At 37.8% G+C, this 19,814-nt stretch overlaps 2 protein-coding genes across 2 annotated transcripts in view; both read right to left on the reverse strand.

Annotated features, from left to right (window-relative positions):
- Positions 1-2,611, reverse strand: part of DYNC2LI1 (dynein cytoplasmic 2 light intermediate chain 1) — a 69,058-nt gene extending 66,447 nt beyond the window's left edge. The window contains exons 1-2 of the mRNA XM_022573950.3: positions 2,487-2,611; positions 492-609 (exon numbers count right to left, since the gene is read on the reverse strand). Of these exons, the coding sequence (XP_022429658.1) occupies positions 492-609; positions 2,487-2,494 (126 nt within the window). The 5' untranslated portion in view covers positions 2,495-2,611. The remainder of the gene's footprint in view (positions 1-491; positions 610-2,486) is intronic.
- Positions 2,612-4,269: 1,658 nt separating this feature from the next.
- PLEKHH2 (pleckstrin homology, MyTH4 and FERM domain containing H2) overlaps positions 4,270-19,814 on the reverse strand; it is a 107,602-nt gene continuing 92,057 nt past the window's right edge. The window contains exons 24-29 of the mRNA XM_022573958.2: positions 18,939-19,080; positions 13,744-13,889; positions 12,571-12,700; positions 11,705-11,791; positions 9,498-9,635; positions 4,270-8,033 (exon numbers count right to left, since the gene is read on the reverse strand). Of these exons, the coding sequence (XP_022429666.2) occupies positions 7,854-8,033; positions 9,498-9,635; positions 11,705-11,791; positions 12,571-12,700; positions 13,744-13,889; positions 18,939-19,080 (823 nt within the window). The 3' untranslated portion in view covers positions 4,270-7,853. The remainder of the gene's footprint in view (positions 8,034-9,497; positions 9,636-11,704; positions 11,792-12,570; positions 12,701-13,743; positions 13,890-18,938; positions 19,081-19,814) is intronic.

A 19,814-nucleotide genomic window follows, 5' to 3' on the forward strand; every position in this document is an offset into this window, starting at 1 on the left:
AAAAAAAAGAAGAGTAGATATTTTCAAGGTTCCTTCTATTTCTGTGTCACTAGTTTAAGACAGTGAAAGTTAAATGTATTATACTCTATATGGTTCATGTTTTTATTATCTATATGCTTGTTTCAGCTGTACAAGTTACCTATAAATATGACCATCAGAATAGTATCAATATTTATGGTGACTTTGTGCAAACTGGGAAAAGATAACTCCCCTGGGCTGTCTAGTCAGAAACACATGCCCCTTCCTCTGGGCTGCTGTGGCCCAGGTCAGGACACACCGCTTGACAAGAAGAGAAAGGCTGGGTGTTAGTCCCTACCCACCTGTGAGCAGGGCCCAACCAGATCCAATGTAACCAGCAGGCCGGAGATTGGTCATCTGGTTAAAGGGTTGAAGTACCTAAATTTTTATCAAAGTATTACAATAAATTTTACCACTGGTTGTTAAATCATTACAATACTTGGGAAAAAAAAAAGTAGGAAAAAATGCATTACCCCGTTTTTACTGCCAATGAAGAAAACAGACTTTTCTCCAGTTTCAACTCCATTGCCTTCACTTCCATTACTTCCCCGTTTTTCCACTTCAGCTGTTGCGATTTCCCAGAGAGTTTCACTATATGAGGCAGAAAACCAAAATTCAGAGAAACAAAAAAGAATCCTTTCAAAAATTTCTTTCCAGCCCAAAGAAAATTTATTTCAGTCAGATTTATAAAACAAATCAACATCATTTGGGGGGGGACAATTTACTGGTAAAACTTCGGAGGATTAGTCATTCTCTTTGTACTAGATTGAAGCAGAAAATGATAAGCAGAGTCTTTATTGCCAGGATTTGAGGTTGTCTGATTTGGGGGCTTCCGGGCAAGGCTGAAAGCTGTGTGTGTTAGCGTCTCAGACACACATGAATGTACAATGACTTTTGGAAACGCACAACTTGAAAACCACCAACATCTAGGAAAAGGGGGAATGTGTAAAGCCAGTGTACCACATAATCTTTGTCCCCTGAAAGTTTTTGGCTTTGTTTTTTAAATTATATATTTTTTGGCTCAAGATTCCTTTCTTAAAATATAAAAAGGGGAAAATCACCTAAAATCACTTTTGAAAATCATCTTTTCATTTACCTCTCTACACACTCATATAATTTTATACAAATAAGATTATATCTTTTTTTTAAAGTAAAGCCTAAATGAACTATGGAGTATTGAACTAAAAATACATGAGAAAGATCTGATGTGTTACAAGCTCGAATCTACTACTTTCTACATAGAGTATGCCAACTTAAGCAAATTACCTAATCTCTCTGGATCCTTCATTGCTTTATTAAGTCAACAAGTATTTCTTGAGCGCCTAATATATGAAAGCTGCTGTGCTAGTCCCCAGGCTTATCTGTCTCTTCACCTCTAAAATGCTGATAAAAAAGAATACCAACATCATAGGATTGCCATGACTGTTCAAATGTGATAATTCATTTAGGTTAGGGCCTGGCCTATACATAATCACCTAAAATCAGTGAGTGTTTATAATCATTATTATTCAAGAACCAGGAATGAAAAAAAAGGGGTTAGAAAAGATCAAAACAGGTGTCCCTAAATGTCTGCACTAAAATTCACACATTTATTTCACAGGTGAGCCCCTAAGAACTCAGTCCGGGCCTGTTTGCTCTTCAATTACACACTATTTCTTCATTATTGTAATTATCTTCTTTCCAAGTTCCCAGCAGAAAAGAGAGGAGGTGTTGTAACCAATTAAACCGTGATGGGAAGCTTAAGGTTCATAAACTCAACAGAGGTCACACCGCCCATCCACCATGTGAGAAAAACAGACTTTCCTGCTCTGTGATGGACTCCAGGACTCATCTCTCCCGATGTCCTTATAAGTCGTTTAGAGAAGGTTTAGGTATGACCTTGAGAACAAGCAACTAAAACAGACATCATAGAACTGAAGAGCTAAAATGTATTTGATAGGTGATTAAAATCCCACCCCCACCCCTGCTGCCCGTTTATATATGACCTTACATTCTTCACAGTGCCTTCACAAGTTAGGCTCATTTATTGTTGTCGTGAACTCCTGCACCCGGAGCCGAGGTCCCTGAGGAAGTGGCTTGTGGTCTGGTTCACCGCCTGAAACTGTTCCTAGAACATTCCCTAACCCTCGAGAAACTCTTATTGAAAAAGTGAATAATTGGAGTTGAATGATCTTTCAAAATCTCTTAACTTTTCCACCTGGGGAACTTTTCTACTTGCTTTCGGCAGAATCCACACTCTCAAGGATAGTGCCTACGGATCCTTGACCAACAAGACAGGAACTGCAAAGAGGACGAACTCAATTTTCTTCCACCAACGGGTCCCGCGAGGATCTCCTCTCCCCAAATACACCCGCAGCGGCCTCTCCCTCCACCCCTCCCCCATCTCCACCCCTTCCTGGCTGGGCTGGGAAAGAAGGGAGGCTCTCGAGGGGAGCATAAGCCAGGCGCAAGCAGGGTTACAGAGATACCTGGGCATCGTGGCTCGGCCGCCCCACTGCCGTGGTCTCCGCGTAGGGTCCAGCCTAGAATCAGCGGGACCGCGAGCTATGCGCGAGGCCGGCTTAGTGCTGGCTCGTGGGTTGCTATGGTAGCGACGTCACCAGTAAAGGTTGCGTATAGAAGAGGGGCATCATGGGAAATGTAGTTTTCGGCGTTCTTTTCGAGCCTCTCAGCTTCATCTGTTAGGGTGCGAGAGAGAGGCGACAAGTGGTAATAAATCTGGGACCTAAAAACTCTGGGCTGGAAGTGTTCTTTTATTTTAAAAGTATTCTACTGAGTACCGACTATTTATATGCCAGGGGTCTCTCTCTCTTCAATTACTTTTCTCTCCCCAATAGCAGTGAATTGAGAATGGAGAACGAAACAATCTCCTGAGCTGTTTTCTAGTGATTTACTAGAGGCAAAGAATATTTACGATTTTAGTATTTTCCAACTTTCTGCTTGTTTGGTTGTTTCAGGTTTTATGCAATAGCACATCATTTATTAATAAGTTAATAAAGCAAATGCATCTCCATAATACTTCATTTACTTTATCTCCAAATCAATAAAAAACATTATTACTATATGACATACACAACTAATTATAATAACCCAAAGGAAGCCAGAGATATAAGCTATTGCAGAGAGGTACAAACAATTTATATTAGAACAAGTGACTAATTATGCCTCAAGGAGTTGGTGAAACATTCATGGCAGTGACAGTATTTGATCTGTTTTGATTGACTGAAGGAGAAACTGTTCCTCTACTGTTCTGCCATTTGGCTTAGTCTCTATGTTGTAATGTTCAAGAATGTGGGCTTTGGAATAAGACAAACTTAGATCGAAGTCGGGACTCAGTCAAACTAGCTAAGTTGCCACATTGCCACAATGGAAAATAAGTCAATTTCTCTGAGCCTTAGTGTCCGATCCTGTAAAGCAGGGGAAAATTATGAGTTTTAAATGAGATAAATACATGTAAAACATAACTTATGTGTGTCTGAAACATTATAAGTGCTTGATACTTGTTATTATGGTGAGGTAAGCTGCTGATCAGCAACTTTGAAGAAAGAAACACAAGGAAATGAAGCAGATGGTTCATAGGAAATAAAAGGCATTCACTTCAGATAAAATCTCTGGGGACAAAATTCTCCCAACACGTAGGCGCATTTTGGAGACACAGAAGACTACAGTTGCACATAGGAAGGGAAGTAATGGACTTCAATGGAGAAAGGATGGTAGCAAGTGAGGCTGATACATCCATCATTGAATCAGCATTGCCTATAAACTCACAAACTGATGTGGGACAAATTGTAATGAATTGCAATGATTTGGGTTCTGGAACTTTAGAATCCCTTTGCATGTTAGTTGGGAAGCCCTATTGATATGGACAATAATGGCAGCTAACATTTTGCCAGGTGTTTTCTGTGGACTAGGCACAGTACTAGCATTTTAAAGTATAATGATTTGGGTAACTGGGATACGTGGTTGAAGGAGGGAGCCTGGTAACCAGGAGGGTGAAGGTTATCTGCCTGGGTCCTAATCACCAGCACTGATTCAGGAGTGATTCAGTTGATTCACCTTGATCTGATTAAGCAGGTGAGTTCTCTTTTCCACCCTTATGCCTCCTGAGGCTTCATAATTGGACGAAGAAAGTGACTTTCCTGGGTAGATGAAAATTGTTCTCAAGGTAAAATATACAAAGATTTGAGCTCCTCTTCTGAATCAGCCCAAGAAGACTCACAGATTTCAATGGTGGTGATGGAGGAGGAGACAGTTTCATGCTGCTTCCTGGATGAAACGAACAACAGTGCAAAAGGATAAAGGTGTGTGCAGAGTATATTTGGGGACCTGTGAATAGTTTGGGGTGGAAGCATATAAAGTGCCTGGTGGGGCTAAGGTGGGAGAGCAAACTGGACAGGTAGATTGAGCTACAGTGAAGGATCTTGCAGTCTGGATTTTACTGTGTTGGCGATGAGAAACCAAATAAGATTTCAAGTAGGGGTGTGCCATGACTAGACCTAAGTTTCAATGAGATAATTTTCTGCAGCTATGTGAGGGATGCTTTGGAGTCTAGAAGTCCATACGGAGGCTATTAACAATAGCCCAGAAAGTGAGAGTTTTTATATTTTTTCCTTGTTTTCAAAGTTACATGAGCTTATTGTAGAAAAAAATAGTATACAGAAAAAACTAAGAGGGTATATAATAAGCAAATACCAGGAGTAACAACTATTAAACATTTTGATGTATTTTATTCCAATCTTTTTTCTCACAGAATTGAGATTTTACTGTAAAGTTTGTTAACATTCTGATTTTAACATGTATTTTCCCATATCAATTTTTAAAAAACCCATAATAAACATAGCTTTGATGGCTACATAAGGTTCCACTATATAGATTTTTAATAATTTACTTAAGCATTCTCCTAATATGAGTGTTTGAGGTTAAACACCTAACATGAGTTGGGCCAGTCAGAGTCCTTTTCTGGAAATTTTCAAACAAGAATTAGGAGAATCAAGTCATTCCTTCTCTGGAGGAAATTGGCATATTTCCTGCTAAATGAACTACTCTTGTGGAAACAAAATCCCTTTTTTCCTTTAGGAAAAAGAGAATAGGGGGAAATGTGAGAGGAGATGCGGTCCCTGCATGAACCAGTTAGCAGAAAAGCTTCTCCACCTTATTAGTCCTGCTACTCACTTTTGCTTCCTCACTCCCCACCTTCCCAAAGCCTTTGCTCCCCTGGAATCAGCCAAGAGACTCTGCAGTGAAGTCCAAATTCCATGACAGTTAGGAGGTGGGTGGATGGGTGAAATGTGTTCTCGGCATCTCAGGACTACTTAAAGCCTTTTCCTAGAGAAATATGGTTATCCATGGTGGTTAATTCCTCAGGATTATACTTCAGTACAATTATGGGTTACAAGTATTGTTACAGTAACCTGACTACCATGTATTTTTTTCCTATGGAAAAAATGTCCAAACAACCACTGATAAACACATTTTTCAAGCAAATACTTTATAAGTTGTGACTAACTTTTCTTGTAAATTGAGAGTTAAATTCATTCCTAAGCTATGGCAGTATTTGACTTTAAGGACACAGAAATCTAGAGCATTTAAAATAAAATTTTAGGCACAGTCCAATCACCTTACCTATAAAGAGCTTATTATGAAATCATGGGAGAACCCCATGACTTATACATGTTGTATATGTGTCAATATGCGTACATACATATGAAACTTACAATTTGCCAAAACAGCTTCCTTTTATATGGATAAAACAAAGCAACACAGAAGACAAAGCATGAGTGCAAGAGAAGGAGGTAATAACTACCATTTTCACTGGTAGTACACCTCAGCTTTGACAATGAAAACATTAGGTATTTCTTGAAGATTATTCAAAAGATAATGCTTGAAATGGGTTTTGTAAATCATTTATTATGATTGAAAGGGAAGAAAATGATAGGAGACAAATATTACAATTAAACATGTAACATTATTCTCTTGTAACCAATCATAATAACATACTTTGAATTTTTTAAATGGCTATATAAAAGTAATTTCCCAGAAAATAAAATTTTCACATCATCAGTTACAGAAAATTGATTTCTTTCCATCAAAATATTTTATCTCTGCTCTATCAAAAATAAATGCCAAGTCTAGGGTACTACCATTTAAGCTAAGTCTTCACTACTTGTTTAAATTAGATTTTGGGGGGGCTTACCAGATGGTGAACTAACTATTGCCTGAGAATAAAGTCCTCACACATATGTAACACCTCTGCCAAGCCTGTGGTTCACCAACTAATGATTATTAAATGGTTTTCTGGGAACTCAGAAACTACTGTATCCCAGCCAAAAGGCTCCTGAGAGTCATCTCAAACTGGTAACCCATTTATTTATTCTCAGAAATTAATTTGCTTACCCAGTGAGTGGTTGTGGTTCAAAAGATTTAGGAGAAATAGTAAATGGCAATCTATTTCTATGGGGTTTTTTTTTACCTTTGTCATTACCAATAAAGCAAAATCTTACTTGATCAGTATACTTCTTGGCTCTGTCCTTTTGAAGGATGCTAACATGGGATGGAACATTTTTAAAAGGCTTATTGTGGGAACAGTACATTGCCGTAGGGAGAAAGCAGCAAAAAAGAAAACATGAAGGCTCTGCCAACAAATTAATTCAGCAGCTAACTTTTTTTTCCCAATTGGTTAAAAAAAATACCATACACAGAGTGATAAATATACGTCCAAAATATAAATATAAAATATTCTACACATAAATAAAATTAAGTATACTCATGATTACTATTTCAATTAAACATTTTTGCAATATAATTTTCATGTCTTATCACAGTTTCATTTTTATCATGAATAATAAGTACTTTATTTTGACACAAACCGGAATGTACTGACCACTTATGTAACCTAGTAAAGTAATACGTTTCTAGACCCTTTCACCTAAAACTTTACCTCCTTTGACAGAAGACTTACTTTCTCTTTCCTTTTAAAAAATATTTTTGGGAATTTATTTTTAAACTATAATTAAAAAGGACTGTATGAGGAAAAGCTTTAAGAATGGTCTTTGTTTTCATAGATATTATTATTTAACAAAGCAAGGTCAAGATGACCCAGCACCAATGCAATGAAATGTGGGCAATATTCCAGTGAACTTGGGTTATGTTGACAGCCAAAGAATGTCAGGAATCACTGTCTCATTTTAAGTTTTACACTCCAGTGATCTGAAAAAGTGACAGGGTACACTTTCTAAAACCACATAGGAGGTTCTAGTTACCTAGCTGCTGTTTTCTCACACAATGATTCATAGGGCCAGAAGACTTACTGCACTTGCTCTAAAATTTACCCTTCAACACCACCCTGCAGCTGTTTCTTAAACTGTATACTCTACTTCTTTCTAAACACCATATCATTAATTAAAAGCACATTTAATTACAGTACTTAATTTTTTGGCAATGAGCATTGCCAAATAATCAACTGGTTTGCCAAATGAGAGTTTGGAAAAACTCCCTTGAATCTCATTTTCTAAAGATTGTTAGAATATTTTTTTAAAAAAGAGAAAAAAGCCTTGATGTGTCTGATGGCAAAGGAGAAGGTGATGGAAAAAAATGACAAATTCTAACCCAGTTAAGCTAAGAGAAAATCAGCACGTGGGAAAATCTGTGTTTAGGTCTTATTACTAGCATTCATTTGAATATTTATGAATCAAATGAAAGAGAGTAACCCTCATTATTTTTAAAGAATGGACTACTACTGTGTGTGTGCCATGCTGCCAGGATGTAAATGAACTTATTTGGAGCCGATGCAGCCATTGGTTAGAGGACAGGGAGTGAATGTTCAGGCCCCTGAGCTTTCAGAGTAAAGTGGGGCCTTTGGTTGGTCTGCTTGACAGAAGGGGCTGGCTTCCCATCACCCTGGCTTGAGGACCCTGGGTCCGAGCTGAGAGCAGCGCTGGAGCAGAGAGGTGGTGAACCGCCTTCTGCTGATAGAAGTTGTTTATGTAGCTGGCGATCAAAAGAGTGATTTCAAGAATCTAAAACAAGAAAAATGGAATTGTTATTCTCCTGAGAAGTTCTCATCACTTCCAAAAGAGAGTGAAGGGTTGGCCATGGGTGGTCTCCATCTGCAAGTACCCAGGCTACCAGATTTCCCTTTTAACCAGGTCAAGCAGTGCAGTACAGTTGATCCTTGAACAACACAGGGGTCAGGGGCCCCAACACTCTAAGCAGTCAAAAATCCATGCATAACTTTACAGTGCCCCTCTGTAGCCACGGTTCCTCTGTATCCACAGTTCTACATCCATGGATTCAACCAACCATGGATTGTGTAGTAATGTAGTATTTACTACTGAAAAAAAATCCACGTGTAAGTGGACCCGTGCAGTTCATACCCATGTTGTTCAAGAGTCAACTGTACTTACATGTTCAGCACCATCAAGGCACTGACCTATTTTCCCATTACTTAAACCAGCAGAAAGTGATACTTTAAAAAAAAAAATCAAATTTAGTGGCAACATTAGGAAATGTGACAGTAGTACAATTCTACCAGTTATCCTAAAGCCACATTTGTGAATACATGAATAAGAAATTCAGTGTATTATATCAACTCTTTAAACTAAAGCACTGAGTGTACCATGATCTTCTACACTTACAGACTTCACTTAAGTATAGATTTAATTAAGAAACATATATGTCATTTTTTAAAGTTTCAAATTCTAAAACAGTAGTCTCTTTTAGTTGAGAATTTTAAGACAAAGTCTTCGAAAAATTAATTTCTCATTCTTTTTCCTAAAATCAGAGTTACATATTAGAATGCAGCCCTTTTATTTACTGCTTTTACTTAGAGACATTAAAACTACATAGTTTGCTAAAAATAGTAAAGAAACAAGTATGCCTTAATTTTAAAACCTCACTCTTCTCAATAATGAGTCTATAAAGTGAATTACTACAAGTACATAAAGTACCTGACAATAACAACTTATGCCAGGACCACTTATTTTGAACTTTCTGTATACCAGGCACTGGGCTATAAATACTTTACAATTCCTTCATTTTATTCTTAATCCAGGAAAAAAAAAAGATAGCATCATAGCATCATACCATTTTTTAGATGAAGAAACCAAGGTTTAGAAAGATAAGGTAAGCCAGAATTTGGACCTATGGTTGTTTGATTGTAAGTAGAGTCTGTTTTCCCATGAGGAACTTATTCTTTGTACAATATATGTTTTAGTATGAAAAAAACTAGCATAAAAAAGTTAGCATAGGGCTTCCCAGGTGGTGCAGTGGTTGAGAGTCCGCCTGCCGATGCAGTGGACACGGGTTCGTGACCCGGTCTGGGAAGATCCCACATGCCGCGGAGCGGCTGGGCCCATGAGCCATGGCCGCTGATCCTGCATGTCCAGGGCCTGTGCTCCGCAACGGGAGAGGCCACAACAGTGAGAGGCCCGCGTACCGCAAAAAAAAAAAAAAAAAAAGTTAGCATAAAGCCTTCTACTCACCTTGGGTTTTGCCATGGCAAAAAGTAATTTCTCTGTTGGTTTGTCCTTTGAATGTGCATTGTTAATGACTATCATAAAATCATCTTGATAACCTCCAAAGGTCATTAGACTCTTGTACACATAGCTGATTATTAACCTCTTCAAAGAGAAATAAAAGTAAGTATGTTATACAATCTTTATTTTCAAAGAAAGATGAGAGATGATTAATAACATGTATCTCCATTAAAATGATGATGTGGTCAACCACTGCAGATGGAAAATATGTTTTAAAAATTCCATAAAGTTCCAAAAAGCAAAACTTGAACTTGCCATGCACCAGCAACTATTTACATAGCATTTACACTGTATTTGTCCTTAAGATTTCTATCTGTCTATCTATCTATCTATCTATCTGGTTGAACCATATGAAACTGATTCTTTTTAAGGTAAAAAAAGGTCAAATATTGGCAAATCCACATAGTTCACCCTGATATATAAACTTTGATATGTGTAAACATAAACGGTATCATGCATACTACTTCTTTTTTAACATTCTGCTTCTTTTAACTTAACATGTTATGAACATCCTTCCATGACAACAAATGTACTTGTATAACATTTTAAATGATTTTATAGACATTTATTTGGATTTTATAGACACATAGACATTATTTAACTAATCTCCTATTGAGGAATATTTAAGTTTTTTTATTTGTTACTATCTTAAACAATATTCCAATGAATATTTTGGGACATATTTCATAATACACATAGCCTAATTATTTCTTTGGTTATAAACCTCAACAGCTAAAATTGCTATCTCAAAAAAGTAAATCTTTCCAAACTCAAAAAGGTTATACCCATTTACATTCCCAGCATTACAGTCTTGCTAACACAGGATATCATCATTCTTTTGAAGCTCTGCCAATCTGATTGGTGAAAAGTAGAATCTCACTGTATTAAACTGAACTTATTTGCTTGATGGTGAGATTAACATTTAAAAATACATTTATTGAACATTAGTATTTCTTCTGTGAATTGCCTCAGCCCATTTGTCTATTGGTGTGTTCATCATTTCCTTACTGTTTGAAAAAACATCCACATTCATAAAGGATACCAACCCTTCATCATACATGCAGCAAATATTTTTTCCCAATGTGTTACTAAAACAACTTAAATAATATAAGTCAAAGATGTACAGCCTAAAAGGAAAGGAATCTGCGTATCTAATGATTAGCTTGCAAGATTCTGAGCAGACCATCCCAGCAGTGAACACCTCTAGTGCTGCAGGCTGGCAATGTCTACTTCCTGACCTGTATGTCCATCTCCCGGGATCTAGGAACTGGTTTACTTAGCTAAGGTAACTCAATACTTGTGTACTATTTCTGTTGACTTTAAGTCACTGACTTTATAATCTATCTTCAGATTATCTATTCAAGAACTAAAAGAACTAAAAGGAAACATAAACGCCTTCAAAAAAGTTTTGCAGCAATTATAAGGAGAAACAGTTACTGTAACACTAAAGGATAACCTCGTTTCCAAGAAATTCTCAGTGATCCTGACTATAGCCACAAGTAGGAGAGCCCACTACACCTACCAGGTGAATTTAGCAATCCTTGCCTACCAGGTTAAAAGAAAAAAAAAAAAAAAAAAAAAAGAACAAAAATTTTAAAAGTACTCTGATACATATAAGATATGATAGAAAATAAATTTCAGATAAATAAATGAGTAAATAGAAATCACAGTTTGACTTTATATTTAATCATGTAAAAAGCTCTAAGATACTGTCTACGTACAAATGAACTGGTAATTGATATTATGGGATAGTATAGAAATTGTTATAGAAGGCTTCGTGAAACTGAACTTAAAACTTTGGTAACTAAAGTTTCTACCTAAATGTTATCTTCAACAGTTGCATTTTACACAGGAAGCAATCTTCCGAACACAATAAATGAACAGTCATTTTACAAATACAACCATGATTGCAATTTAGTCATGGTATCTTAATATTTTTCTCATATACAATATATAACCTGTCTAATCTTGATTTAAAAGATTAAATTGTAACCATAGTTATATTTGTAAAATGACTATTCATTATATAGTATTAGGCAGAGTGTTTTCTGTGTATAAGAAAAGTCAGATAAAGATATCATTACCTTCTGTTTACAGTACACTGAGCAATGGAAATAGCTGACTCAATGCAGAACTTAAGGATTTAATCTTACCATGGAGTTGTATTCTAAGATGCTTAAACCATCCTCATGTATAGCCAGCCACATGAAAGTACTTCCAAGTGATGATGGGGTTATGGGCTATGAAGAGGTGAAAATACACTACATAATAAATGCTAAGCAAAATTACAGAAATAATTTTCAGTGTAAATGCAATGCAGCATTTGCAATAACACAACAACACCTTGTTATTAAAAATCTCACCTGGGGAGCAGGCAGTGTGGTATAATGGAAAGAGGAGTGAATTAGCAGACCTGGGTTTGGGACCCAGATCTGCCATTTATTAACGTGTGCATTTGGACAGGTCTCTTAAGCTAACCCCCAGCAGGTTTCATCTCTCCTTCTTCAGTGTTCCTGCATCACTCTGTTCATGTCACCCTTAACCATATTCTCCACACAGTAGTTGTTTCCAGGCCTATTGCAATACTGGTTGTGAGTTCCTGGAAGTGTGAGTACAACCTATCTGAAACCATGGGCATATGTATCCCTAGAGCTTAGCTCAATGTTTGGCAAACAGAATTCATAAATACTAAATGAATGAGCAAATGAGTGAGAGAGTAAATGAGTGAATGGATGAATGAATAAAAAGAAGAAAGCAGAGTTCAGCTGTTGTCTTCAGTCTAATGATTAAGCCTACTGAGTGTAAGAAATGATTTACGGTATGGGGAAGTGTAACGGAAGGGAAAAGACAGAGACGCTAATGGCTTTCCTTCCCTTTCCTTAGTGTCCCTTCATGGTTTTCTTTAAATTGTTAGAAATGTCCTTATTTTCTTTTAAAAAGCCAAATGTAATAAACCTGGGGTTACTCAGGTTATCACTTTATATTTTACTGAACTGAATAACCTCCCATTCTTTCTTACTTTTGCAAGAAACAATTTGGCACCAAAGAAAGGCCACTTCCTGGCTACTGTCAAATAGATTCGCACACAATCAGCAGCACTGTGTCCCCGGAGGGCCATCCATCTGGTTGACAGTCGCTGGCAAAGCTGCCTAAAAAAAGAAAAGAACAAACACAAAAGAAAAACACATAAATAGTGTATGATCCGCCCAAGATAAAGCTCTCCTTGAGCCGATCCTAAGCACCCCTGGGAGACATACTCACAACCTAGGTGAAGCTGTTGTTTTGTGAGTCCCATCTCACCACTGTCTACCCCTTGTCCTTTTTGTAGCATTCCTTCCACCAAAGTCTCGTACGGTTAGTGCTCTCAGTATGTATGACCTAAGTTCCCCGCTCCCCACCCCCTTTAGGTAAAATTTTAAAATCTGATAAGCTAACATCAAACCGCATAAATTAGTTTAAAAGGGAATAACTTTCATTTTTAAAGAAAAGTACAAGAAGTCAAGACTGAAGAATGAATCCCCAACAGTGGAATTTTAGGTGCTACCACTCCTGGTTTGGAGAGATGCTAGCTGCAGGGGAAACCTCTTAAACAAAAGTACGAAGGCAGCCACTTATTCTACACAGACAACAGACTGATCTCAAATGTTTCTGTTTTGGAAAAATTCATGGTGAATTGGATTTGCCTCTATTTTTGAATCTACAGCTTTTCTTTATATGGTCTCAAAAATCAAAAATTCAAATTAGTTGTTTAATTAAAATTTTATATTATAATAAAAAATCTTTGTAAGAAGATAGTTTATTTTTATTCCACTTTGTTTATAATGGAATACCCTAAGAGATAAAAATTTTTTGGTAAACACTTAATAAAATTAAACATCTTATTAGCCAATTTTTTCCTTTTCTTTATTAGCACGATTAATTTGGACAAGAATGAATAAGGTCAAATGAAAAGTAGATCTTCTAAATTAAGGTAGATTTTTTTCTCATTAAAAAAAGTTTAAATCTAGATACTACAGTTTCTAGGCACATCTTAAATAAAAAGAACTATAAACTCCTGGTATTCAACAGTACTTAAAAAATCCTGAGAAAATTGTTATGTACAATTTTTTTCATCTTTAAAATTTGAACAGAAAAATGTCACTGAAAAACTAGTGTGCATCTGCCTTTTCAAGAGTTACAAATAGTTCTTTACCTTAACTGTTCTTCAGAAGAGCCATCTCTATACCTTTTAGGATAAAATTTCTCTATGAGTTGTTTTATAGTTTGATTTGCTTTGCACTGATTAGTAACATGCCCTGCTGGAGTAGAAAAAGGTCTTTCAAAGTCTCCAATCTCCACCTAAGTGGAAACCCAAAAAAGAGAAAATACAGGATATTAAAAAAGAATTTTAAGAAAGAAAATGAGTTTCTTTTTTCTAAACATTCTTTATAACATACAATATATAAATCTATTTGTCATGATTGTGTGATTATGGAATTTATAATCATATATAAATACTATTATTTAAATTTAAATTTCATTTGAAGTCTAATTATGAAAAAAATCTATAATTTAAACATTCCAGTTTCATTTCTACATTAATCACTCTAGGTTAATGTCTGGTAGTGTTTTTGCTAAAGGTCACTTACTCTGCCATTCCTGTAACAGCACCAGATAAGTTTTCATGTTTAAGGTACCATTTTGGTTGATGATAGTAAGGCAAAATAGAACTTAGAAGTGAAAAATTAAAAACTTATAAAGCTATGAAAAATCTTTAAATAGTATTACTTGGACTTTTTCAGGATCTCTACCGAACATCATGGGAGCAAGTACTATTTTCTCATTACTTTCTTCCTAGATTTTCTCCATAAATGTTACTGTATTCATCCCCTCAATCTATTATTCTGTCATTTCTGGAAATAAAGCCCTTCATTCCCCCTTTTCCCTGAATGAAACAATGTTCAATCCTTACTTCCATTAACAGGCTACACAGATGCCATCCTCTACCAACCCATCCAACCACTCACCCATCCATCTCTCCATCTACTCTCCCACTCATTCATTCACCCAAACCTATACTGAGTCCCTGTTATATGCCAGGCACTGTGCTAATTTATATGAGAAAGAAAAAAGCTGAACATAGTTCCTATCCTCAAAGAGTTTACTGTCTAGTAGGGGAGACTGAAGAATAAATAAATACTTGTGATAATCTGTGTTAAATGCTTTGTATAGGGTACCAAAGAGGGCTCAACAAGTGAGATGGGGTGGGGGACATACTGAACATCCACATCCTTACCTAGAGTACTCCCCAGCAAGCAGATGGAGGGTTCCATCAAGACTGGGATGGTCTTACAGAAAGCCCTGGGTCTCCATCTCAAAAGGGCCCTCTGCCTTCAAGTAAGCTGTTAGCACAACCAGCCTCTGAGATTCTGACCCCTGTGACCTCCCTTATCTAGTTCTTAAACTGACCAGCTACTGTCTAAATTCCTCAGCTGAGCTTTGCCCTTACAGTCTATTCTTATGACTTTCTAGTTTCCTTGACCTGGTCCCTTACTTGACGGTTTCTTGGCTTGGCTTTGCTGTTCAGTTTTTTCACCCTCATCTCCTATCTAGTCAGGTATCATCTTAATTTCCTCACACCAAATAAAAGTTGTCCACCTGCTCTTCAAATACATCGAAATCCTTCCCCCAGAGCAAGCTTTTCATTGTCCCCACCTATCACCAGGCAGTACTCAGCACAGCTAGCTGTGAAGCCTTAGACCAGGATTTAACCTCTAAGGATATGGCAGTTGGACAAACAACAGTTACAAACATAGAGGCCACTTAAGGCAAGCTTGGCTGTTAGGGAACCCTGTAGTGGGATATTCAAGCTCAGGGTCTCCCTCTCTGGCTCCTGGCATACTGTGTGGCACAGAATGAGCACAATAAATGTTTGAAGAATCAACTCAGATAATCCCCAATATGCCTCACATCAACATGACCCCTTACCAGACACCATGTACAGCAATCAGAACATCAGCTCCAAGAATTTCCTGATTAAGACAGAGAATATCAACAAGGACCTATAGATATGCAAATCTACAACAGAAATGACTATTTTCTTCTACAGACCTCAGATTACCTTAGCATATTTCATTTATCTTCACAAAAAATACTCTGAGGAAGAGACCAGAGGTATTATTTAATTTTCCTTTTGTAGATGGAGAAATTATACTTTTTAGTTAGTAATATGCTCAGAATTTTATAGGTGTATGGTTTTACCTTTCTACCCCTTCCGAAAATTCATCTAAAAAATATTAGAAGTGTGTATCTCCAAAGGATATGATAATTTTTCTTGGAGAAGCTTTCCCCAGAAAATTAAAAAGAAGATGAACTTAAATTTTAGCAAAAATAAGAGTGATTTTAACAGAGCATCTGTGCCTTTAGAGAACCAAAGCCTAGAATGGCATGTGATAGGAAATCATTCCTAATTCTATCACCAAGAAAAAATGTGACCTAGTTCTCATTTCTTCAGCTTTTTATCACTTGCAAAAAGGGAACACTCAGTGTAGCACTGAACGCTTTAAAGTCTGGATGACCATAAAATTGTTATGAAAGTAAACTAAATTATCAACTAGTCATTCATCCAAGAACATTTATGGAGAATGGACTGTGTGTAAGGCACTGTGCTAGATACAAACATGAACAGAGAGAGCCCTTGCTCTCAGGAAGGCCCCAGTCAGTGGTGCAAAGCAGAAACAAATAACTAATAATAAACCACTGGGGTCAGGACAGTAATAGATACGTGCAGGGCATTACAGAAGCCCCAAGAGGAACATTTAACCCAACCAGGCAGAATTCAAGAAGGTTTTCCTGGAATGAGTGACCCCTAAGATGAAAATTAAAGGGTAAGCTGAAGTTCACAGGTAGAGGCATGGGAGTAGAGGTGTTCCAAGCAGAGGAGACAAGTAAAGTTTAAGAGGTGAGAATAAGTGAATCATATACAACTCAGGACCATAAAGTTCAAGGTAGAGAGTATTAAAAGATAAGGCTGGAGAGGCAGGCAGAGTTTAGATCATGACAGTCCCTCCGTGTAAAGAGAATGACACAGCTAGATTCACATTTTTGCTGTATCTCCATTCCAGTTACTGTATATTACTGCTGCCTGACAAACCACCACGGCAGTTTCTAGGCCCAGACCTTAGAAAATGGCAGCTTCCACATCGTGTCTCTTCCAGGACAGCTCTTGCCACCCCACCACCATTCTGTGAGGAAGCACAAGCAACCACTTTAAGAGGCCACGAGTAGGTCTTCCGGCTGACATTCCCCAGCCGAAGTTCCAAGGAAGAGCTGGCATCAGCCCCAAGACGTGTGAGTGAATGAGCCTTCAGACGATTCCAGCCCTCAGCTGTAGAGTCACAACCAGTCTACAAGCTATGCCAGTTGATGCCATATGAAGCAGAGACAAGCTGCCCTTATACATCCCTGCCCAAATTGTCCTTTTGAACCGAGTCTTGGAGTCATTTGCCATGCAGCAATAGGTAATTGGAACAATCTCTCTAGATTCTGCATGGAGGATAGAAGTGTGTGTGGGACCAGACCAGAGAAAAACACGTTAGAAGCCTGATGCAGGAGAGCAGGCAGGATGTGATGATGGTCTGAACCATAGCAATGGTGGTCAGCATGGAGAGGAGGGAACAGAGTTAAAATGGGCAGGGCACATTTTAACTGGGGGCAAGGGAGAGAGGGAGGGCAGAGTCAGTGATGATTCCTGGATTTGAAGCTTGCTTGGCGGACTGAATGGAGGCAGTGAATACGCAAAATGTGAAGGAAAAGAAGGGGAGATGATTAGTTCCCGATATGTCGAATTTAAGGAGCCCCTGAAAGAAATATGAGCTGGAGAGAAAAGATTTGGGAATCGTCAGCACAGGTGGTAGATAAAATTAAGAGAACGAGTAAGATGTCCTGGGATGGTATGTAGAGTGAGAAGGCTGAAAACCCTGGGGAATCTAAGCCAACGACACATCATTTTCCCTTAATTAACCTGTGCAAAGACCCAGATGGGGTAGAAACCGTGGGTTGTCTCTTATGACCATTCTCTCCTTCTTTCTGAATAATAAAAACCTTGAATTTAGCTGGGCTCACTGCTGCCCAGCTAAGACCACATTCTCCAGTCTCTCTTGTAGGCTGGCAAGGTTGTGTGACTTAAGTTTTGACAGAGAAACATAAATAGAAGTGTTCTGTGTAACTGCTGGGAAGTTTCTCAAAAGCAGGAGGGCATGCCCTTCTTCAGTCCTTCCTCCATTATGATGCCTGGAACATTGATGTAATGGCTGGAGCTCTGGCAGACCTCCAGGACCGTGAAGATGACAGCAGAATGGAGGGCAGGATAAAGCCTATGCCCCTAATGCCTGTAGAGGCGCCAGCATGCCTATCTCTCGCTGGGGAGGGGCAGATTCCCCCCACCCCACATCCCTCTAGAGTTCTCTTAGCTGGTCTAATAATGAAACTGACACAAGACAGATTAACAGGAGAGAAAAAACCAATTGAACGCACAGAGGTCTCATAGAAATGGGACCCCTGAAATGACCAAAGCAGGCTGTTTATACATCATTTTTAGACAAAGAAACAATTATTTATGAAGATTTAACAAAACAAAGGGGTTTGTGCTTGGGATAGCAGATTAGTGAAGAAGCAACAAAGTTTGTTTATACAGCTTTCTTAGCCTTGAATTCCCTAACTCTGTTGACAAGGATGCTTTTTATCCTTCTGGTAGAGGGAGGATACATTCACATGGGAAGATTTATTTCCTGCTTTTAAGGGAAAAGAGGGAGGTCAGAGTGTTTTTTAAATATATATCATTTTTTTTCACCAGCTGTTTCTCAAGTAACTTTAATTAAAAATAATCAATATGCCACTGAGGCATATTTGGGGGCACACTGCCCTGGGCCCCAACACTCTCCATATGAGAGACAAATAACACTTCCATTTTAACTGTCATTATTAATTTGCATGCGTGTGTGGTTTACAGCCAACTGAACTTAACTGATCCAATAGGTAAATAAAAGAAAGTGCTTTAGCTTTTTAGAAGACTGATCCTATTTGACTACTGAACGATTTTAGCATGGCAACCACAACCCCACAGCTCGACACTCAAACTCCTTTATTAAATGCAAAGCCTAGTGGGATATTTTCAAGAGATTAAGAAACTAGGTTCCCTTTATGGAATATTGTCTCATTCTACATCACCGCAATTGTCAGCAATGGGAGTCAGGCTGCAATTATAATGCCTGTAATTTTTAAGGTGTTAATCACAGCAAACTGAATTTAAAGAATTACGAAAGGTATATTGTTTTACTACATTTAATTCAGTGGAGAAATTAGTATTTTATCATTATAAAACATCGCTCTATATACCATGGAAGTTACCTGAGCTAAAAGAGCTGCCATTTCTAACGCCAGGTCCCTGTTCAGAGGAAAAAGTCCATTTACTATTTGATCATTTGTCTGATACATTAACAGCAGCTTTTCTCTATCAGTCTCTCCACGAGCTTGCATTGAGAAATACAGTCTGTAAAAAAAAGAGGAAATTTTTCATTAAATGATCTACTTACAAAGGAAAAAAGTAAAGAGAAATCCAGAGGACTGATATGGGGTTGCTCTAACAATAGTTCTCTCAATGATACAAACTTAGACCATTACTATCGGTTAATGACCTCTATTTCTGTTCTTTATAACATTTATCAGCAAACTGAGGAAAAACTGCTTTGAAGTTGAGGCTGATGGATGCTTCTATGCTACCTTTATGCCCTGAAATACCTTAATACCTTAGATGTTACTGAGGAAGGACCTCAGACACCAGTGGGCTGTATAAACCCAGTTTTCAAAACACCCATGATCTTTCCTAAACACCTTGGACACACCAGGGAATAGAAAATGAAGGTTTCAATTCAAAATCAACATCGAATGGTCAAGTGGGGCTTTTCTCTGGGAATCTAAAAGATAATATTTGCACATTTAAATGTTTTGACTTTTTTATGCCACATTCTGATAAACAGCCTTAGGATCTCAAAAATAGTTTACATGTTATCATTATTATTTGTTGAAACATGACATGACTTTTGTTCGCCTAGGTCTTCCTCAATTCAGTGACCCTCTGTGTTTAATCACTGTGCTGTTTCTTGGTATGTGAGGCTTCCGGGGCTCTGATTCCAGGCTGCAGGGCAGGCACAGAGCACTGTAAACACTGTAAATGCCGTGACAGTGGGGTGGGTAAGCAGCCCCGTGACATACCTTAATATTGTC

The sequence above is a fragment of the Delphinapterus leucas genome, chromosome 13, assembly GCF_059928025.1.
Source record: "Delphinapterus leucas isolate spDelLeu-1000000601 "Yukka" chromosome 13, BTC_Dleu_Yukka2, whole genome shotgun sequence".
Lineage (NCBI taxonomy): Eukaryota > Metazoa > Chordata > Mammalia > Artiodactyla > Monodontidae > Delphinapterus > Delphinapterus leucas.